Consider the following 23300-nt stretch of genomic DNA (forward strand, 5'->3'; position numbering starts at 1 on the left):
GATGCTGAGCATATTGTAGATGGCCGTAGGTTCATCTCTGGCCTTGCTTGTAGTCTGATTGGGAGGGTAGTGTCTCGGGTTGGAGATGATAACATGGAGAGGCTTTGAGTTCAAACCTCCCCTTCTCTGTTTTATCACCTTCCCTCCCGACTCCACGTGCTTCATGTAGCACTTCCCCAATCAGTTCTACTCAGGATGCCCAAAAAGGCCTGCATGGTTTGTTTGGTAATTCTTCCAGGGCCCCCCCCTCCCACCAGCCTGAGGACATGGATGTTGAGAGAGGGCCTGTGATGAGTCAATTGGGAGATATTTGGACCATAAATGCCTTTTTGTACACGCCCTCCCTCACTTCTCCATTCCCTCACTCCTTTGTCTTGACACAGTGTGACTAGGTGCTGTATCTGCAGTGACTTTACCTGCATGTGGCCACTTCACATACCGGTCAATAATCATCCTCTACAGCATGGTTATTGATTTGTTGCAGCAAACCCTGCCCGCTCCTGTTCATCCATACACTGACTGTCCACAAACGCCTGAACACACAGGAAATGAGACATTCAGTCAGTATATGGTCGGAGTCAGATTTGACTGTGTTTGGGTGTAGAGGACCAGCATCCTCCTCTGCACCTGCCACAACAACCCCTCACCCCCTTTTCCCACCCTGCGACCCTCCCCCCCCCGCTCTCTAAAGCAGGGTGACCTCTGTCTTCTGACCTGTGTGTGTGTGTGTGTGTGTGCGTGTGTGTGTGTGTGTGTGTGTGTGTGTGTGCGTGTGTGTGTGTGTGTGTGTGTGTGTGTGTTTGGGTCGATGGCAGTAATGGCTCCGGGACGTCGGAGGATCTCTTCTGGAAGCTGGACGCCCTCCAGACCTTCATCAGGGACCTTCACTGGCCCGAGGAGGAGTTTGCCAAACACCTGGAGAGTCGCATCAAGCTCATGTCGAGCAACATGATCGAGAACTGCGTCAAGCGGTGTGTGTTTGCGTGGACGAAATGAAAGCAGCCTGGCAGAGACTCAGATGCTCCAAATGCACGAAATGAATGTGTAATAATGCTTCACTTGCAATTGCAGCACCAGGATGGCATTTGAGTCCAAGCTGACAAAGAGCAGCAAGTCCACGGATTTCCGCATTTCTCCAACATTATGCACCATGTTCAACGTGATGGTGGATGCCAAGGACCAATCAGCTAAACTGTGTGCTATGGAGATGGGCCAAGAGGTAAAATCTTAGATCACCACATGTTGCAAAAATGACTTTCCCTGCTTTTCAATCTGCTGACTTGAATACTGTTGTTAAAAATGCCGTTCCTCTTTGCAGAAACAGTTCCACTCCCAGATAGATGAGCTGATCGAGGAGAGCGTGAAGGACATGATCCAGCTTCTGGTTGCAAAGGTGGGACTTTATATCAACTGTTAGAACAACAAGGGAAACTTAAGTCCACTTCTGAAAGTTAAAGAATTGATAATAACTTCTCTACTTTTCCTTGTTTCTCAGTTTGTCGCCATTCTGGAGGGAGTGTTGGCTAAGATTTCCAGATACGATGAAGGCACTCTCTTTTCCTCATTCCTCTCATTCACGGTGAGATGAAGCTCCTTCTCCACACCCTGTTTCTTTTGAATAATTCTTTATAAATTGTGAGCAACTAAATGCGATCTGATTTTACCATTTCGGAGAGATAAGATTTTTTTTAAATCTTGTGGGTTAATTGTATGTAGTTTTGTTTACACAAGTCATTCACTGGTGACCACAAGATATTAGATCCTCCTTGTGTACATAAATGTCACCTTTCAAGACCTTTGTGGCTCTGTGACATGTAGCATTTCAAATCTTTAGTTTGTTCTATTAAACAGATGGGGAAGGAAGTAGGAAAACATGCTAATACTCCTCAGATTGTTTTATATATTGGCAACAGAATGAGTTTTTTTCAAGTGATAATCTCTTATTCCTAATTATATTGATAATAATGATAATACATTTTTAAAATAAATTCCCAGTCAGTATTTGAAAGTTTTGTTCTGATTTCAGGTGAAAGCTGCCTCAAAATATGTGGATGTACCTGTAAGTTTAAGCATATCCAACTTTTTTTTCTTTGCTTGTGACCTTGTGTGTGTTTACAGCTTAACAAACTACTTTTAATCACCAACACTGTTTTTTTTCCGCCTTATTTAAAGACAGTAATTAGTGGTGCAGCCAGTGTTCGGTCGGCCCTCTCCTCAGCCTTGACCCCGTTCTGTTTTTGTTTTTACAGAAACCCGGAATGGATGTAGCTGATGGCTATGTGACCTTTGTGCGCCACTCTCAGGATATGCTTCGTGATAAGGTCAATGAGGAGGTGTATATAGAAAGGTTATTTGATGTAAGTAAGATGCCGTCTCCTCCTTACAAGAAGGGAGGGGCCTTCCTAAATGTGGCAAAACAACAGGGCAGAGAGGGATAAGTCCCATTTTGAGACCAGGAAATGTATTTCAGCCTGGCAGAAGAGGCTTTTTCTGAACCTCTACCACTCTTGACTTTTCTCTTTCTATCTGTCTCTCTTCTCTCTCAATCTCAGCTGCCCTCTGCATTCTGGTGTGCATTGCCACAGTGCTTTTGGGCCTTTGTGTATCAAAAAAGGAAACTTTTATTTACAAAGAGTCCATAAAAGCATCCTCAAAAAAAATAAAGGATTATCTGAAGCAGTGCTCTCTGTGGAAAGAACGGAACTATTCCATACTGATCATAAGCCAGGACACCAACGTATGGTTTTTAGATCAACAGTGTACTCTGCTTTCAGATACTTTCCACATGAAGCATGTCAGCCTCCTGAATAAATGACACTCAGCCCTTCTGGTCCCAGTCCACAGTGAAGCACCCACACAGTACCTCCATGTGCACTGAAAGTATTGGGTAACAGATGCACTGCTGGATGGGCCTGGGTTACATCATCATGTCAAACTCAGAGGCCGACATGCCACATACCCTTCATCTGCTACAACAGTGGTTCCCAACCTGAGGGGCGAGACCCCAGCCAGGCCATTCCAAGATAAATGTTAAGGGTCATAATGAAGATAAATATGAAAGAAAGCAAGAAAAATATCTCTGCAAAGCCACTTTTCTGATGTCTATTGTGTGGATGAAATCTTTAGCAGCATGTAGACTGAAGAAAGTCCCGACATCATAACTTGAATCACAGCCTAAACATAGTCACCAAGTGCATGATTTAGATAAAATGGAAGAGAAAGCCACAATTAACGAGTGTAGATCTAGACTATACTATTTAGAAAACATCCCGACAGGAATAAAGTGATTCTAAAAAGTGAAATAAGATTAACTAAAAAGTAGAAAACAATGTAGACTGTCATACTTGAAGTAGTGTGATAGAAATACATAACACTTCAATGAGAGGCACATTTATTTGCGCCTTTTGTTGTACTTTTAGAAAAGCTGTATCAAACATAAATATAGTCCTAAATTAAGACCTTTTTGTCTGTTCTTAGTTTTTCCATCTTTGTAAGTGTTCCAGTTGAGGAATAACTTACACCTACTTGTGTACATTTTTAGTTCTATCATAACTATATATTGTTACCATTGTGGATGGAACATCCCATGTTTCCTCAGTTATAGAAACCTCCCACACTTTTAGCTGAGCTACAGCTGAACGTACACATGACTGATTCCACCGCCTCCGGGGCTCTAAAATTAAAATGAAGCAATTTGAAAAGGAAACATAAAAAGAATAGATATTTACCATCTGTGATGTGGAGTCATGAGTAGGCAGCAAAAAAAAAAAAAGAATCACAAGAAGCCAAAAGAGTTGGGAACCAGTGTGTTAGGGGGTAAAGAGAGCACTGTCTTAACAAACATAATCCTAACGGGATACATTGGCATAAATGTGTCCTCCATGTGTGATTCGAACGACACATAATGCTGTGACGTATGTGCTTCATGTCATTCAGAAACTATTTGTACAGACCTGTGTCTCTACAGGTGTGTGACGGCTTTGTGTGTTTGACCGAGTTTTTTTCTGTGAGGCAGTGACGTCAAGTTTTTTATGTCTGACAAGATACTCAGAAGTCTCCCTTTGGTTTTCTATTTTTGTGTTGCTATAAAGGCAGGAGTCTTGTGGCAGAAAAATATGATTTATCTATTATTTTCTATGTTTTTGTTATGGCGTGATGAGTGATGCTGTTGTGAAAGTGGGTCTGCTTTTGTCTTTGAGGTCCACACTGGCTCCCCTGTCTCCCCGTGTGTCGTCAGTTTTTCTAATGTGGAGTTTTACCCCGTGTCCTCTGTGTGGCCCCAAAGTGCACCGAAATCCTACTCAGCACTGTCGTGTTCAATGAAAGATTTCTCAAGCTGTGAATGTTTCAGTTTTAGCCTTTTTTAAACTCTACGTCATCTCAAGACTGTCAATGTTTTTCCTCTTTCATTTGAATGCATTTCCATCCATCCATTTGCATGCATGTTGAAAACTGTTCCTAGATGCTGCATAGGCTCTACTTTTATCTCTCTTTCACTAATTTATTTCAATCCTTTTAATCTCCTCTTTTCTGATTAACACCATTCCTGCTGCCTCCTCTATTCAAAAAAGAAAAAGAAGAAAAAAGTGGCACTTATCTCTAGTGTTGCGTTGCGTTGTTTTATCACATTATGTTGGTTGGCATGATTTTAGAGTCAAATAATCTTCCTGTGTACATCTTCTAGCATGACCCTCCTCCTCAGAGTTCTGCCTCATTTGCACATAGAGCAGTCTTTCCTTAGCACGTACTCAGCCACCCAACCACCCACCCACCTGCGAGGTCTGCATGCACTGCACGCTCAACTCGACTGTGAAGTGGACAGGCATCTGCATATCCGGCCACAAGTTCAAACCTTTGCACCATTCACCTAATCCTGATCCTAAATGAGCCTCAACCTAAAAACTAAAACCTCAGCAGCCAAACACTCACACCTCTAATTCGGGCCTCTTAAACCTTCTCTGCGTTCCTGCCTACTCACAAGTTTAAAGTTGACTTCTTCTTTTCTTAGAGGTATGACAACCGTCTCTACTAGATGTGCGTGCTGTTCTCTTGTAACTTTTAATGCATACAGTCTGGGAAACTACGACCAGAAGCAAACCAGAGAGAAGGTACAAGAAAATAGCACCACTGCTCCCTGCCTGCTAACCATTTACTCACTCTCATTCTATTTTTCTTTTGCTAATGAACACAAAACTATAATTTCAATCCCCCGTAGTAGTTCTGTATCTACAGTGTAGGGTATTTTAAACGAAGCTCCACATTTACGCTTGATTAAATTGGAAATAAAGGCTAAGTAATTGCCTTAAGTAACTGTTGGGCCATGCAGCTTTTACAGAATATTGACGTGAACATTTTTAAGTAGTTCAGAAGGTAATTGCGGTTAAAGACAGACAAATCTGTCGATGCTTTTTGACTCCCCTCTGTTTTATTAATTCTTTCAGGCAGCTGTAGTATCAGTGCACTGAGTAAACGCCTCTAAAATGGCTCCTTTAAGCTCCTCAGAGTGCTATAAACGCAGTTTGTGTGTGTGGATGTCACACTCCTGGTGTGCTTGTGTGTGTCTGTTGGGAACTGAAACAATAAGATCTAAATTCAAGCAGTTTCCATTTACATATGTTAGAATCTAATTTAACTGATTTGTCGTACAAACCTTCTTTGGACCAGTTTTAATTTAATTCTTAGATGTCTCATTGTAGATGCAGTAGATCTGTGTGTTCAGTAAATTTAAAACCTGTTTTCTTAATGAGGTTCTTAGTATGACATCACAGAAGTACACATTTTGCTTTCTTGCCAAGATTTAAATGATATTATTATGACATATTGATATGAAGCTTCAACCATGAGGTAATTAGCTCAACTCAGTATAAATACAAGAAGCAGGAAGCATCCAGTCTGACTCTGTGGTAACAAAATTCACCTACCAGCACGAATAGCTGAGTGTTAAATCTGTTCTGTACACTGTAAAAAAAAAAAATCTAATCAGTTGGTCCTTGTGTCATTTCTGATCTTCCCTGAAAATTTCATCTAAATCTGTTTTTGAGTAATGCTGCTAACAGACGACAAACCAGTGCTGATCGTCACATAACTCTGCCGCGTTCTTTGGCGGAGTAATAATAATAATAATCACATGTTAACCATAAAAGAACAAAACAGAAGAAAGCAAGACAAGACTGTAAAAAAAAAAAGTCCAGATCTAAAATCTGTATTTTTCCTAAATGTTTTTTTTCTCATACCATTGGCCTAAATAAGTAGACATTTTTTTTACTATCAGCAAAAAATATGCATTTTCAAAATATAAAATGAAAAACCAAAGTTACGTATATTACAGATTTCCCGTTTAAAGTATAGATAACTAGTGAAATCACAGAAACTTACATAATGCATAATGTCAACATCAAAGCTATATTTTTACATATAGCAATTTTTCATTTAGAATATGTGAGTTTTAATTACACTGCTATCCTGTTTTCATGTAAACCTGCTAAAAATGTTATTGTTTTACAGATATTTACTTGTATTTTTACAGTTATCCAGCGATAAACCATTCCACGTTTTTTTCTGCATATTTTTTTCTGGCACTCTTGCTGCCACATTTAAATTTTTTATGGGATTTTAAAACATATATTTAAAATTTTATAGTTTAATTGCCTTGGAGGTTGTAAGGATTGGATCAAGCAAAGTATTTGCTCATTTTTGAGTACTTGAGAAGTTGTCAGGTGGACTTTGTTATAGCTTTGGGCAGAGTCAGGTTAACAGTTTCCCTGTCAGCAGGTTTTATAAGTTACTTAAATACATCAGAGTGGTTTCAATCTTCTCAGCTAAATTAGAGCAAAATGTAGAGTTACTCCTTTAGCACAAATACAGGCCAAAGTTAGAACCATTTTGGTAGACATATGTTGTAAATAAAAGTTGTTGCCCACACAGCCCTGATGAAGGAATTCTACTCACTATTTGACTGTAAAAATAACAGCTTTAACTTCAGAACTTTTAACCCTGACTGTGGCTCAGTAATCTGTATTTAATGATGTTATGAACTCTTCGAGTATAAAGGAGTAGACGATGACAGAAGGCAAACCGAGTAGAGAAAGGATTTGTAACATTCATGACCACAACAAATAGTGGAAACAAGCACACTGTACTGGTGCTTGTAATTTTCCTGTAGTTGGTAAGATTTATTTATTTTGAGCATAACTTCATTCTTACGTTACGACAGCCTGCGAACTTGCATTGATTCCCACTTCTGACTCACGAAATGCAAGAATGTCTGTCATGTGAAGTAGGATAGAGATTTGATATTAATCCTCACTAACCGTGCAGAGTTTTTCCTGAGGTGATGCCTGAATACACACACTTTAACTTCATTATGTACTGGAAGTGTGTAGCTGTAGTTGTGTCCGTGTGTCTCAAAAGGGTAGTTTTGTGCCACCGTGTCTCGAGTATGTGTGTGAGTGTGTGTTTTGCTGGAGAGAGTTGTGTTTGTGTTTCAGCAATGGTACACTGCCACCATGAACCTGCTGGGGACCTGGCTCACTGAACGCATGGATCAGCAGCTCCACGTCTACCAGCTGAAGATCCTCATCAGGATTACCAAGGTAAGACAGCAGACTCCTGCTGGGCGGACAAGACGCCAAGGATTGATCGAGTCCTCCCCCACAGCACTGATGCTTCTCCGTCCTCTCTGCAGAAAAAGTACCGGGACTTCCGCCTGCAGGGCGTCCTCGACTCCACCCTGAACAGTAAGATGTACGACACGGTGCGCAACAGGCTGACCGTGGAGGAGGCCACCGCTTCAGTGAGGGAAGGAGGCATGCAGGGCATCTCCATGAAAGACAGCGACGAGGAGGATGAAGAGGACGACTAGAGCCCGTGCACTGACACTCCAGCTCCTCCCTCAGAAACCCCCCCCCCTCACACTTTTGACTTTAGCCTGGTTACTGATGCATGTACCAACTCAGATAGCCACTCTAGGACCTCTTTGTCAGCTCGAAATGCCTATGAAGGAACTATTAACTTTAAAAATAGTACTTATACTGAAGAAAAATAAAAATAAAAATGTTTAAAAAATAACCATGATGGGCAGTTTAGCTGTGTCATGATAAAGATAGCACCTATCTTTGATTCATTCATTTCTAAATTCATTTCTGTGTTACTAAGCAATATGGAGAACCATTTGTTTGACAATGTTGAGTGAGATTAATAGGTGTGTCCCTGTCCAATGCAAACCTATATGGCGCTTCTTTGTCGTAATCTACATTCATTAATGGTACATTGTCGTGATGATGAGTGTGTGGACGCTTTTCTTTGTCTTGTCTGTTTTTAAGTGAATGCCAACTGCTTCAAACTGAAAATAAAATCCTCTGTACTTGTTTACGGCTGTTCCAGATAAACTGTTGTCTACTCACTGTTCTTAACATCAACAGTAAGTCTAGACCTGCATTTTTATCATGTGTCAATGCTATGTGATTTCATCTCAATTACTAATTAGACACGATTCAACAGGAATCTTGAACTTCAACAAGTGGGTATTCTAGAGATGCAATATTCTCATAGCTCCATTTTGATAACTTGGGAGATTCTATTTTTATTTCAACATTAAAAAGACCTTGAAACAGGTTCTATTTTAATTGAGTTGCACTTTTACAGAGAAAAGAGCAAAAATATTTTTTTTTTATTAAAAAAAAGTTGGTCTGTCTTTGTTCTGTAATTGTGTAGAATGAGATGTCTGGCATTTGTTTGGGTCTCACTGTTGTTTTGTATATATTCTATAAATATATATATAAATATAAAATGCTGTACATTGCATTCTGAGCCATCGCTGCATGCCCGTGGGTTCCCACCCTCCCCTAACGCTTTCTGTTTTCTGTGTGAATTAGCTGGTGGATTCATTCTTGCTTTTGCCTTATGAAAGCCAACAGTTGTAATATGCAAGAGCTGTGGCCTCTAAATAAAAATTATTGTACATGTGCATTGGCTGTCGTGTTTCCTAAATGCACCTGAGACACAATTACTTGTCACTGTGTCGACACCCTACTGGTTTGGTGGTGGTGGAAAGTATTTACTCAAGGACTCTACTTAAGCTACTTCATCTTGGAGTCACAGCATTGCAAAGTTCAAAAGCACAGTATTGGATTCAGTGTGACCTTTACATTCTGCTGATGTTCTCCAGTTGTGAGCAGAAGTCCATAAATCAGCTTAGAAATCATCGAAGCTTCGCATGACTCCAGAACTGGTTTCTTCAGTATCAAAGTAATCCCTTGGTAGTTGCCTGTTGACTGCTAATGTGGCAGCCTTGTAATGCTTACCAAAAATGTAGTGTTAGGGGGAAAAAAAAAAAGATTCTTTGGTGCAGTTTTGATGTACTTGGTATTCTGTTTCATGCCGGTTTACACTACTTCTCAGAGTGAAATATTGAACTCTTCACTCCTCCACATGTATCATAGCATACATTATAATAGTTACTCTGCAGCTTCAGATTTCACAACTTTGTGATCATGAACATAAAATAACACCTTATGCAGCTTACAGAACACACAGTTTCAAGTATTGAAAGTTACGTCCACCATGATGACTTGTATTAACTTGCAGTTTATACATACGTCCTCAGTACTTCTTGTGTTCTCCTTCCACCACTGTTGTTTGGCGACACACTGACAGCAGGGGGCAACAGCAGGAACAACTTCCTTATTTGCTTAAAGTCAAAACTCATCCATCAGTAGATTCATGTAATACAAGGATGCAGTGCACCCAAAGCCAGACTTTATTTAATGTATAGCAATACAATTTACCTATTAAATAACACTATTACACTATAATATGGTATATAACAGTATCATAGAAATATACTGCTATGATACTATCATATAAACATGTGATATGATGGACAAAACCTTTTTTTTGTGTGTTTTTTAAAGTTACAAAATAGACTTGACTACCAACCTGGTTGAAATGAGCTGAGGCGAACACACTGGCTGCCTGGACTGTCAGGAAAATCTGTAAAACAGCACAGAGCTCAGAGGAGCAGCTATGACTGTTGGGACTTTGCTGCGAAGATTCACATAATCATTTTTCCACAAAAGTACAATCTGTTACAAGGCCACAATACAAACCGAATCTTTGTATGAAAATATAAACTTCTATGATCACAAAGGTTACATAATTTGTTTTTTTTTGTTTTTTTTTTGAAGTAAATGTGTGCAGCAACAGCACTCGTGTTTTAAATGTGAGCAGAAATATCAAACAGAAAGAAGTCTGGCATTCATACAAAGGAGGAAAATCAAGATTGACAGTTGCTGGAAAAGAAAAGTTTAGATGTGAAGCTAAGAGATCGGCAATCTGGACTTTTCTCCAAATATTGGAGAGTTTTCAAGGGATTAAGCAAACTCCCCCTTGATAGAGAAGTGGATGTTGCCAGAAAAAACAAAAAGCTTTCATCACAGAATACAAGTAAATCAATCAAGAGAGAGGGGTGTTCAGGGTTGAGAAGGGCTTATAATTAGAGCCACAAAATAATGCCGAGATGGAATATCAGCCCAAATAAAATACCATTTACAGAATTTTAAACCTTATTTTCTAATGTGAGGAAAGCATCACAAAGTCTGATTATTTACTAGTAGGTGAGTTCCTGAGGCTAGAACAGAAACATGCTTAACTCCGGTTAAATTCACACATTGGAAATCTGTACTGTAAGATTAAACAATTTTGATTTTAAGTTGTAGTTGATTAAATAGGTCTCAGGACAAAACCACTTACATGTTGCAAACTGGAACCACATCTTTGGTTACAAATAAAGCATCAACCCCCCAAAAAGAAACTACAGTGCCTATAAAAAGCTTTCACCGTCTTTGGATTTTTTCATGTTTTATTTAAGTACAACTTTGAGTGGAAGTCAATAGATTATTAGCAACCAATCCACAGAAGTCAAAGTAAAAAAAAAAATCTACAAATTGATGTAAATAACGAGCAAATAAAATTTAGTATTACTGATTGCATATATATTCATCTTATTCTAAGGTCTAAATCACCGCTAGTTGCGTTTAAACCTCTGCTTAACGACAGCATGACGAGTAATTTTAGGTTTAATATACCAGGATCTAAATCTAACAGCTACATAGTTTATTTCTTGACAAAATTACATTATGACGACAAGTGACAATTCTTTTTATTTAATAAAATAAAAAAAATAAAAAAATAAAAACAGGGACAGTGGTGGCACAACGGTTAAGTCTCTGGACTACTGATCAGAAGGTCAGAGGTTCAAGCCCCGATGTGGCCACTGTTGGGCCCTTGAGCAAGGCTCTTAACCCTTCCTGCTCCAGGGGGCGCTGTACCGCAGCTGACCCTGCGCTCTGACTCCCCCAATTGGGGAGAGATGCGAAAATCTGAATTTCCCCTCGTGGGATTAATAAGGGATAATAAAATAACAAATTGGTGACTGTGTACTGAAATGAACCAATCAGAGAGATGCATTAAGAACATTTCCAAGGCACTGAATAGCATCTTCACCAGAAGGCCTGGTGATGATGCTTCTCTGCGATAAAATCTAGTAAATCTGTGAACTATAAAGAATTCCTGCAGGAAGATTTATTTTTCCAAGAAACAGGAACGTCTTTGAAACAATAATGTTAATGTCCTGGGGGGCCAAAGTCAGAATCTAAACCTCAGTACAGTCCAGAATAAGTGGTAAAGTCTAAAAAAATAAGCAGTGCTTGAGCACTTTGTGTTGCATTTTTTAACTGTATGAAAAATGCTCAATAAATAAATAAATAAATAAAGTTTGATTGATTGACCGAGGAAACAAAAACTACAGTAGTGAGATGCTCAAAGCTGACCTATCCTCAAATAACCAAAGTTAGAAATGTTGCCAAAACTGCAAAACACGGCCTTGAAGGGAGCAAATACTTGTGCAATCAATTTTATGATTTGAAATGAATTTGAATGAATCTGGTAACATTTGAAATATTTACTTTGACATTATTGTATTTTTTAAATTGGTGAGAAATCTAAATCTTAAATGATTCCACAGTGATTCAAAGCTGTAAAATAAAACATGAAAAACTTTGTATAGGGTGAATACTTCATGCGGGCATTGCATTGTGTCAGTACAGATACCTACTACATGTGTTAACAACTGAGCTTTGACCACTGAGGTTAAAAAAGCTGAAAGGAACGCTGGAAAAAAATGTGTCTGGAGATCTGTAGGCTTCAGAAGCTCCAAAAATATTAATCTACATCAAAGGCCAGTGGACAGATAGGCAAAAGTACAAAGAAAAAAAAAAACTTGGTTGGCTGTTAAGGATATAATATATATGTGTATATATATATATATTACAAAACAATATAACAATATAAATCCCTGTAAAAAGCAATAAATGTTCACATTAGATGTTGTAACACACTTCAAGAAAATAAGCCATAAGTACATTTTACAAGACAGCAGTGAGATACTGGGACAATAATATATAGGCAGGTATGAGTCTCTTCACGTGTGATAAAAAGCTTCACCCATGTGCAGCGGGGCCTCAGAACAGTTAGTTTGATTGAAGTGACAAAGTGGCATAATGCATGCTGGGCTATGCTATGATGTTTCTGTTTTGAGACATGATCGGAAGTGGATGGCCTTCACTCGTCCTGGTCTTCATGCTTCAGCAGGTTTGTCTCAATATACGGTCCAAGATCCCAGTTTTGTTTTGTTTGTTTTTTTGTCGTGATACCAGGTTGGAACTGTGAAGAATTTTCACTCACTGGATTTAGGCAGTAACACTGATAGTATAGTGCAAACTGGACAGAGCTGCTTTTTCCTCATGTCAACTTAAAACAGGTGCAAACGCTCAGCAGGATAACGTTTAAGACAAGAAGTAAAGGACAAAAACATAAATATCAAAAAACTTTCATCAGTATAAAAAGTAATAAGGTTATTCATTTAATCAATAGTCTGGCAAAAAAGGCCTCAGAATTTTACAAATTAAGTGCCTGTAAGAATGTCCTCAGACGAGCGACTCCATGCTCTCCGCAGGGTCCGACTCGTCTGCAATCACCACCACCCCATTAGTGTCCATGTGCATGGGGCTCAGGCTGCACTCTCTGTTACCGACCAGGCTGAGCATGGCTTTGTAAAGGTACTGGTACTGCTCCTGTGTACAGACAAACATGCAACAAACAACAGATTACCACCACAGATCACCTACATTTCATGTAAGGACATTTCCTCATACCTGGATTAGAAAACGTTTCTGTCACAAACACTAAATCAAAAAGAATTAAGAAGGGATCGACAGATATGTTTTATTTTGCTTGTTATTTTTATTTATTTACTCTTAGGACTGATGCCAAAAAACGGTTATGAAGAAAGACAGATAACTGGTATTTAAATGCAATGTTTTAACAGCATGTGATAGCAGAGAACCTGTTATTCATAATCAGGCTTCTTCATTACTAAAGGTGACTATTACTGGATATGTAAAATAGAAATAGAAAGGATATGTGAGATAGAAAGAAGCATGATTAAATTAGGATGCTCTCCTCTGTTAATGTGGGCTCTACTGAGGTTGAGCAGTTTGTTTCTTGCAGTTACATCTGCTGTTCTTCTCTATTTTCTTTATCTTTCATTGTTCTCTCACTTTTATTGCCCAAAAAGTTCCATATCTTAAAGCATTTTTAATGATAGTTTTCCATGTTTCAGTGTAATGTGTGGCTGCTGTCTAACTTTGCCGCTAGCTGCAAACATACCATTAGCCACTATGGAAGTAGCTAATTTCCTGGTTTGTGGCATTAGCTTGTGTTTCTTGTTCTCTCTGCTCAGGAGACATTTCTCAGACCACAGTGACGCATTTCAGTTATCAAAAATTTGTCAATAATGAAAAAAAAAAGCCAAATATCAGACTTTTAACTCATTTCAGTTTTATAGCCACACATTTACTGTATAGTTTATTCAACAGAAGTCTTGTTGACCTCTTGTCGAAAGTGAAATACTACTGCTTACTTATTACCAAGTGGCTGTTGAACACAGTGGAGCATTTAGCGGTTAAAGCCCCAGTTATTTTCGTTAGGAGCTGATAGAGAAAATAGGCCTAAAACAACAGAGGATACTGTACTTGAATTAAACAGGTGCCAAAAAAAAAAAAGGGACTGAATGAATGCCCATGTTGCTCCAAAGTGTGCTTGATATATGTAAGGCAGTGACGGTGGTTGTTGTGTGTGTCTGCCGGCTTGTTTTTCCACCCACCGGTGACAAGAAATTGATCAATGCAGCTTTAACGGTTGCTTCAAGCAGTATGAATTGATTTCCTGGTCACTTGTGGGCAGCAGATCAAGCTGTAAACACAAGACTTAACAATCGTCACTGAATGAAGCTGAGATTGTGAATGTGTAAGCAAGCAACACAAATCAATTCACACATCCAGAGGACAAAGAAGAACATTCATTTTTAGAGTCATTTGGAGTGGTGTTTGTCGCCACCTGACAAATCCAAGTCCAATATTCAGCCTCCTTCTAGCAAACTACAGAGTAGACATGTGCAGCAGAAAACCGACCACTTCAACTGCAAAGCTGACTAGCACATACCTGTGATATAAATGTTCTCAAAATATAGATGAGGACAAGTTTAAATTTTAAGATTCCTAATTTCTAAAAGCGACTGACCCCAAATCCATCCGGTTTGTCTTTTACATTGGAGTAAACTTACTATATCAGTGAAGACTCCCGGCCTCATGAGATTGATCATCTTCGCCACCTGATAGATGTCGACGACTCCTTCATTCTCCAGCTGCTGGGACAGCGTGGTGAGGGCACAGAGCATCCCCGCTGACACAGCTCCATACCTGAGAGGACAATCACAGCTTTCATCCTGCTCAGGTGCTCTTAAACAGTGTTACATCACACCTTGCCAGAGTCCTCGTCACCTCAGAAGACAAGGAATAGGGCTGTTTTCTTGTGTGGTTTTAGTGCTCGAATCCCATCATCATCTTCACTAGCTGACTGTATATTAACGTATGTGCACAGCTCTGACACCTACAAGCAGTTTCCAGGATAAAATACACTGCAGTGAATAAAAGGATAAAATGTGATGCAAGAAACTGCCTCCATGACGTTAGCGTTTGACATAAACAAATGGGGAGACATCGTGGTGTGTTATTTAGTCTGTGACAACTTTCAGACAGCACCCTGAGAAAAGTGTGATTGATTGTCAGGAAGTTGAGAGGAGGATGACTCAGATAGCCGATGTTTACACTAATAGCAGCTGAGGTGCAGTAGACACAGACAGCCTAGAAGCCTGGCTACTGAAAGACTTGGCGTTTTTGTTTACCCTGGCAGTAGCCTGTGTATTCTCAGTGCTGGCATACACTCTCCTGTTGAAAATCAAGTGTTTAACATGTCCATATGGTATGTTTTTTTTCCTTTAAATCATGAAGACATATCATGAATAAAATAAACAGCCAACACCATGGCCCAGCATATCTGTCTTAGAACTGCAGCACACTGATGACAGCCTCAAAACCACAGATTCATACAGTCAGAGATTGTCAGTCACAACTTGCATCGTGGGGCTCTCTGTATCATTACTTTTCTTCAGAATCAGTTTTGGATTAAAACATGTATGGCTGAATTGTGTGATTTTACAACTTGTTATTGTGTATCGTAGAGCAGTTTTACAATGTTTGAGTCGTAGGAAAGCAGGTAGTTCAGGCTGCAGCTGAACAGTGGAGGGACGAGTGGAGATAAAGACAGGGATACTAGATTCTCATAACTATGTAGAGTTACATCTAGGCCATTTGAAGGCCTGAGAAAGATGAAAATACTTCTAATATATTATTCTGATGAACAGTGATTAGTTTTTAGGGCTTTAATCAATGTCAGGAGAGAGAGTCTAAGGGCTTTCAAACCCCGAGCCATGAAAACATCTTAACATTTAGTAGCTTAATTTCCATCCTACCATTGCAAACACAACAATTTCACCAGGTTTAATAAAAAATAATTAAACCTCTGAGGAGATTTCTAGAACTTTTGAACCTTTTAAATCCAGATTCAGACCCCCCCCCCCCCAAAAAAAAAAAAAAAAAAAAAAAAAAAAAAAACAATAAGCAAGACCAACAATGTGTGAGAAAATTATGAGGACAGCAATTTATAGCCTTGTCTAGGTTATGAATGGACCTTAGGAATACAAACTGAAGCATAAAGAAAAGATATGCCTTACAGTCACGTAAACTCTACTTACACATGAAAATCCTGCAATAAAGGCCCTTGGGTACTTAACGATACGACTATACACTCCCTGTGTTGGTAGAGGAAACAATAGAGGTAAACACAAACATACTCGTCATGTACGATGGTGGGGCCATCTCTAGTCATGGCTTCCTCCTTGATGACACTGATGAGCTCGAAGGTGCTGCTGAGAGGGGAGTCAGGGTTTGGCCATTTAGGGCACTGGAAATGTCTCACCTCCAGAACATAGTCGTCCTGCCGCACACAGAAGAACAGTGTCAACCAATGACATGTTTTCATAGGACTCCACACATCACAGTGAACAACTACCATGAGTCATCAAGAACTCCCAACTTGTTATGCTTCATGTCTCAGCAATCAAACACTAAGGAGGGTGCATGTGGCGAGGCAGAGGAAGAGGTACCTGTGTAGCCTCTAAGATGAAGTCGTGGATGATGATCTGCTCCTCATTGGAGAGGCAGAGTCTGTCCTTACTTATGAGTGTGACCGTGAAGGCGATGCAGTTCATGGCCTCTTCCCGACTTGGCCAGTAAACAAATTCATCCTCAGCCTGCATGGAAACAGCAACACAGGTGCCTGTCTTATCAAAGTTTTTCACTAATGAGTCATTTTACTGTTAGTATTGCTGTTTTTTTGTGCAAATGTGTATGCTGCTGCAGAGAAGCAATAAAAAAAACAGCGAAACATCATCAGAGAAAAAGGATAAATATTTACCAGGCCCTGGTTGTCAGGCAACATGACAATAATTTGAGCGTTATGGTCCCAAATCATCCTCCAGAAGTCTGTTGTGGTGTGGGGCAATGGATGCTGGGTAATGATGAACTCATTACTCCTGTAGTAGCCCTGAGGTGAGAGAGGTGAGCCGTTAGCCTTTCTAAAGCTCGGACCACTCATACAGATGGATGATTGTGACACACTTATCATTTTCTAAAACTGTACCATTATGTAGGATGCATTAATGTAATCTGTTCCTTTCATGCCAGGCAGAGTGGTGAGTCCAACCCTTGCTCGCTCCGCTGAGAGAGAAAAACACGCTTTAAATCACAACCCAGGCTTCTTTCATATTGCTCTGTCTAATAATGCACACATTTATAACCAGTCTCGACTGTTGCTATAGCAACAACTACCTCCTTTTCTCCTGTCAGGGTGCTGGGAACGCATAGAAAGATTAACTTATAGGATTATGGAAATAGATTCTAATTTTGGAATATGAATTGTCTTTAATAATTTATTGACTGAAAAATAGGAAAAATCTAAAATGCTAGATTAGGAAATGCTGTGAGTCAGATACTTATTTTCTTCTGTTTCTACAAACAGGAAAAAGTAAACACAGGACAGATTCTATTTATGGAAATTCTTTAAATAGTATCCACATGCTAATGTACTCTTCAAATTTAAACATTTGCCAACAGCCAAATCTCTATGTTCGTCATGATCTTGGTTTCAGCTCCACTGCAACAACTGTGGTAAATACTCACAAGGAACCACTGAGGAATTGCGGTTCTTCTCCTTGTTGCAGTCTTTGTGGGCGCTAAAGCACTCCACAAAACGCGTGTTGCACTGAGTCAGCAGCTGGAGAGAGAGAAGGCAAAATCAAATTTAGTCCTCAGAGTCATTGCAAATTAAAATCAAACATAAAAAAATAAGATACAAAGTTGTTTAACAGCCAAAATTAACAGCAAGCCTTTCACATTAATAATGAGCATGTGAAGCTGGGGAGGAACTGACATTATGTGGGAGCAATTAGTTTGTCTCTCCTTGTGTAGAAAGAGCAGGAGCTTAATGAAACATTCATCAAGCTTTGCATAAGACAGCAGGGGTGACAGACATGACTTTATTATAACATCAGAGACACTCTCAAGCTATTCCCGTCAGGAGCTCGAAAGCCACCGCGCATGTTGCTAACAAGCTTTTGACCCAGAGACCACCTCAAATTCAGCTGATGGCACCACTACAGACTGTGACAGCTCGTCTAACTGGACCAGTCAGACTCTGAGCAGGTTTACTCACCCTGAACTGCTTCTCCAGCCGTGTGCGGCCTGTTGAGTTGGGCGTGAGGATGCTGTTGACATAGCTGTGCAGCTGCCAGGCAGGCACCTCTGTCTCTCTGCTCAGGATTGCCTCCATCAGAGCATCGTGGATGAAAACATACTGTTCCTAAGGGGACACAGAAGACATGGAGTGTCTAGAGACATAAGATGATATGAAATATTTCATGTCAACGAATACAGACAGACAAATATAAAACTGTGATGTGTTCCAATAGATGTAACTTACGTTCTCATACTGTTTTGTTTCAGAGAATTTTTTAAAAAAGTGATCTGTAATGAATCCCAAAAGTTTTTAACTGGTCAAAGATATGGTTAGAGCCTCTTTCTCTTGATATGAAGATTGCAATGAAAAGAAGCATTAGAGGATTAAAATGAAATTAAATTATGAACAATCCCACACTTCAGAATCTAAAAAAAAAAAAAAAAAAAAAAAAAAAGACTTTGCATTTTAACTTTGGACACATTAATGTGAAAGCATTACTTTCTGGTTTAGGCTGGAAAAGGCAAGGCTAATAAACTAATTTATATACTGCTGGGAAGCATTATTTACTGAATCACATCACAGTGTATTAAGTACAGTTATACTTATAGTGGTAACTATAAACATAGGACTACAAATGCTGTTACAGTGCTATTATATATAAAGCATTAAGTGTATTAGGCATACGTATGCTTTATTATGTTTTGTATTACTATATTTTTCAGCAGATTTTATTATATACGTATATGTACACAGCTGTCACATAAATGTAATAAAGTAAAAACACAATATTTGGTTCTGAAGTGTAGTTGGATAGAACTATAGAACAGGGCTAGTTAATAGTTTAAGCTAACAGTGAATTCTGAATGTAAATATAGCTTTAATATAGCAGCAAACAAGAATCAGCTATGTAAAGATATAGTGGAGTAATGGCATCCTTAGAGAATGAAGTTGCACTTCCTCTGTGTGTGTGTTGTAATCAGAGCTTCTTTTCTTGTATGTTTTGGCAGCTGGACCAGAGCCACGTGCATGTCAGAGCATATTAATGCACCTGAGTCCCTCCCTCTGAAACTGCTGGCTGTCTCTGTGGAGATTATGGAAAGTGACCTCCAACACAAAAGTTTGTGGAATATACAGTATACACTGAATGTCTGCTCCCATCCTTCCACTGTTGGATTTGAATACATGTGGAAACAGACACATACAGAGTGCAACAGACATGAGCGGGTCGATGGAGATGAAGGTTTAGTGAAGCTAACATAACTCGAGAGGACAACAACTCGTTATGGCCAATCAGTGGTGTATTTTATAATGCTAATGGATGGGGCTAGATTATTTTTCATTGCCCCTCTTGTACATGACCTTTGCAGTTGCAATAAAATGTGATGGGAGAAGTCTCATTCTCTAGTAACTTTCAGTGGTTCTGAGTATCACAAAAACCACCTTTAAATGGGGCCAAGAAAGAACAACATCACACATATATACCAGCATCTATGGTAAAATTTGGGCACTTAAATGTCCAGAAGTTAAGGAGTACAGAGAGATAACCTAAATCCACCATCAGTCCAAAACTCAAATATACAAGTGTGGCCTAAGAACAGCAAGTGTGGACTAATTCTGATGTTATACAGTCTTCTGTGTTATGGTTTATACTGTGTGTTGCACTGAAATTGCAGTGAGAGTGACCTTTACCCAAGCTTGGAGTATCAAACTGAAAGGCTTTCATAACTCCTTATGCATCTTTAATCACAGACGACCTTTAGAGAAGGAATTCAGCTTCCCAAAGTAACTGATTATTTTCCTTACCTCAGTCTGGACTAGGTAGTTGCGTTGTGTGCGGATATGTTTGAGAAAATCCAGGACGCTAACTGTGCTTTTGTCCTTGATCTGTTGCAGCATGCTGTCAATGACAATGTATGTTCCTGTGCGCCCAACCCCTGCACTGAAGAGCAAAGCACAAAACAATATGAGCAAGCCCCCTAGAGGGAGCTTTTAACTAAGCCAGCAAATATGAGTCTAACACTCATAAGTAACACTCATTTAGCCTGGGAGCTCAGTAATAATGATGTACCTGCAGTGCACCAGGACAGGGCCCATGTCTGCAGTACGAGCCGCTGATGAGCGGTTGATGAAGGTGAGGACAGGGAGGGTGTACTCTGGCACTCCCATGTCAGGCCACTGAGTGTAGTGATACTGGACCACAATGCGCTCATTTAGCTTCCCTTTCGGATTCCCCTTCTGACCCTAAAACATGAGAGCAGGACATGTGATGCTGGTACAAATACAGTATCATCCTTTCAGTTTCTGAAAATGGAGAGAAATATCAGGCCATGCACTCATCAGTGCAACATTACAGTTCAAGTCTCATGTTCAGCATTTATGAAAAGTATATGGAGATTTAATTAGAACATTATACACAATGCAATGTTGTGGAAGCCAATATCTAATAAATGTGTTTAATGTATGCATCAACAAGCAATAGAATACACTTCCAATAACAAAATGCTGTACCTCTGCAGAGTTTTACAGTATGCTATACAAGTTACAACAGTGAAGACTCTACATTACTAAATATTTTAAAACGTCCTTGCAGCTTTATACAGCTGTATTTCAGACTGTAACCTGCTCAGGAAACACCAAACAAAGCGCTACTATATGAAACAAATCATAAATTAAATAGTTGCACCAAACAAACAAGTTGCAACATGAAGAGAAGTTGTGGCTAAATACCAATTTCCAGTACCTGCTTGGAGCAACTAGTTACTGTTCTGACACTAGCAACTACACTAGCAATAACAAAAATAATAAGCAAATGCTCACAAAGATGCACTAAGATGTAAGAGTCAGAGCTGTAATATGTTTGACATTTCTGACCTCACATTTGAGCAAAATGTGAGAAATTGCAATCCACAAAATAACATAACATACCTCAAAATAACAATGCTGTGTCAGTTGCAGGTTAGGTTAGTTTAAGCAGATGTTTCCAATTAATGCTAAATTGCATGAATACAAGAAGTTCCCCAAAAATGTAACAAAACTCTTACTGTATGTAGACAAAATAATAAAACATCATGCCTAAGATAAGAGTGTTAGATAAGTCTAACCAATTGTTGGGTCACCTAAAATTGTTGAACAGTTGCTTGGTCTTGATTGAACAATGCTATCGATGTTTCCTAGAAAAATGGCTTTTCAGCAGATGTATCACAGGGCAACTCTTTGTTACCTTTTTAACTTTAGTGTTCCTTATAAGGAATCTGCGCAGTGTGTAACAGGCATGCACTTTAGTGCTTTTCAGTGTCACAACAATGTTTCCATACTGCTCGCTGTTCTCTGTCGGCCAGTATTGGTCACATTTCCTCTGAAAGACACAGCATGCATAGTGAGTGATATTGTAGCATGTTTGTCATACAGTCATCGCTGTTTCATTATTTTGGTTTGCGAATGATGAAAATGAACCTACTCTGCCTTTTTCCACGAGGTTTGTGATCATAACAATAATTCCAGTGTTCTGCTCCCACACCATCCTCCAAAAGTCCTCGAATGTAGACTTTAGAGGACCTTGAGCAGCTATGTAAGCTCTGGGCCGGTTGTAACCCTGAAACAGGAGCATAGTGCAATATTGTTTACTGGTAAGATGCAATCAATAATGTATCAATTTCCCACAGCGCCTCATATAGCCGATATAACTGGTATACTTGGTAGGTCATGAAATCCACTCCTTCAGCTGACAGAAACTGAGTATTTATGCATCAATCAATATCATTAATATATATCCTCCATTTTTATTACTGTCTGCCAGCTTTGTAACTGTGACACCTCAACTGATATTTTAGGTAAAGCTGTCAGCATAGTGTTTAGCTCTGTGAATAATTCTTTCACAACACACTTTTGAGTCATTTCACTCACTGTCCAGCTGAAGCAAGTGCATTTCACAACCTTTCAGACTCTTAAAAGATAACACCACACCAAGGTCTGGATAAAGACTTCTGAACCTTGAATAATGTCAAAAGATTGGTAAAACTCACATCGACATAGTTGGCATTGATGTAATCCGAATGCTTGGCATCTTTCCCTGCCAAAGCTCGTAATTTCACCCTGCTATGGTCATCTAGGGAAAGCATTGTGACTCATTAAAAGGATGAAAACCTGTTATTAAAACATTATTGGATTCCACAGCAGTAGACATCGTAATCAGATTTTACAGCTGACTCACAGGCCACAATGTTGATGTATCTGTTTTTGTGCTTGTTGTCGGGATGATTGGAATGTTCTGCTGTGATTTTCAGGTCGGCTGTGCAGCGTTGGACCTCCTGAAGAGACAAAAAATAGCCAGAAATGGATTTCATTAAACAAGGAGAGGAGATCTAATGGAATTACCCAGTGTGCGGAAGTTATATTTACTTCAACTGTGATTTTACAATAGCTATTTTTGTAATAATATTGTTTTTTTGAGGGGAAAACCTTTTTCTTTTTCCAAAAAAAAAAAAAAAATCCCTCTGCATAAGGACCTTAGTGACAAACTGTAAAGCTGAACCTCCAGCAGGGATTCAGTGGCTCAGCCAAGGACACTTCAGCAGACCAGATGCTGACTGCCACAGGGCCTTGAACTCAAGTCTCCAGTAGAACATACTGATTCTTTTCTTTTTCACAACCCCACAGTCCATTCAGTCACCCGCAAAACACAGTAATCACTTCCAATACAACTTCATTGTGGTGCATTTTAAAATCATGCACACAAGCTTCACACCAAATGACCCCAATTAAAAGGAATACTCTCGGGGTGAAGCTTTTGCCTCTTTTCCCAACCTAGTTGCACACAAAGTGTCTTCCTATCCAGTCGACCAGCAGACAGACCTTCTCTAATTAACCTCCATCCTTCTGATCTTTCTCTCAACCATCTGTTCAAAATTAGCAACCCTGCACACAAGCACACGCACAAAATAATGTATAACCATTGTTCAAACCCAGGCTCATTTGCAGATAAGAAGCACACAAAAGAATAGAATTCTGTGCTCAGTAGTTAATCAGTACTCACTTAATTCCAGGAAAAA

At 39.4% G+C, this 23300-nt stretch overlaps 2 protein-coding genes across 12 annotated transcripts in view; one reads left to right on the forward strand and one right to left on the reverse strand.

Moving 5' to 3' along the window:
- The window catches only part of cadpsb (Ca2+-dependent activator protein for secretion b), a 68422-nt gene extending 59455 nt beyond the window's left edge, over positions 1–8967 (forward strand). For all 10 annotated transcript variants that reach the window (XM_035952858.2, XM_035952860.2, XM_055010688.1 and 7 more), the window contains 8 exons: positions 816–971; positions 1072–1219; positions 1319–1393; positions 1496–1579; positions 2027–2059; positions 2250–2357; positions 7488–7592; positions 7685–8967. In XM_035952858.2, the coding sequence (XP_035808751.1) occupies positions 816–971; positions 1072–1219; positions 1319–1393; positions 1496–1579; positions 2027–2059; positions 2250–2357; positions 7488–7592; positions 7685–7861 (886 nt within the window). In that variant the 3' untranslated portion in view covers positions 7862–8967. The remainder of the gene's footprint in view (positions 1–815; positions 972–1071; positions 1220–1318; positions 1394–1495; positions 1580–2026; positions 2060–2249; positions 2358–7487; positions 7593–7684) is intronic.
- A 1501-nt stretch (positions 8968–10468) lies between these two features.
- The window catches only part of ca16b (carbonic anhydrase XVI b), a 155314-nt gene continuing 142482 nt past the window's right edge, over positions 10469–23300 (reverse strand). For both annotated transcript variants that reach the window (XM_055010686.1, XM_023280294.3), the window contains 14 exons: positions 22463–22559; positions 22275–22357; positions 21710–21844; positions 21473–21607; positions 20321–20493; positions 20056–20191; positions 18229–18375; positions 17697–17790; positions 17158–17234; positions 16933–17061; positions 16622–16768; positions 16310–16452; positions 14681–14816; positions 10469–13130 (listed from right to left, as the gene is read on the reverse strand). In XM_055010686.1, the coding sequence (XP_054866661.1) occupies positions 12984–13130; positions 14681–14816; positions 16310–16452; positions 16622–16768; positions 16933–17061; positions 17158–17234; positions 17697–17790; positions 18229–18375; positions 20056–20191; positions 20321–20493; positions 21473–21607; positions 21710–21844; positions 22275–22357; positions 22463–22559 (1779 nt within the window). In that variant the 3' untranslated portion in view covers positions 10469–12983. The remainder of the gene's footprint in view (positions 13131–14680; positions 14817–16309; positions 16453–16621; positions 16769–16932; positions 17062–17157; positions 17235–17696; positions 17791–18228; positions 18376–20055; positions 20192–20320; positions 20494–21472; positions 21608–21709; positions 21845–22274; positions 22358–22462; positions 22560–23300) is intronic.

Source organism: Amphiprion ocellaris, chromosome 5 (genome assembly GCF_022539595.1).
Source record: "Amphiprion ocellaris isolate individual 3 ecotype Okinawa chromosome 5, ASM2253959v1, whole genome shotgun sequence".
NCBI classification, from domain to species: Eukaryota; Metazoa; Chordata; class Actinopteri; family Pomacentridae; genus Amphiprion; species Amphiprion ocellaris.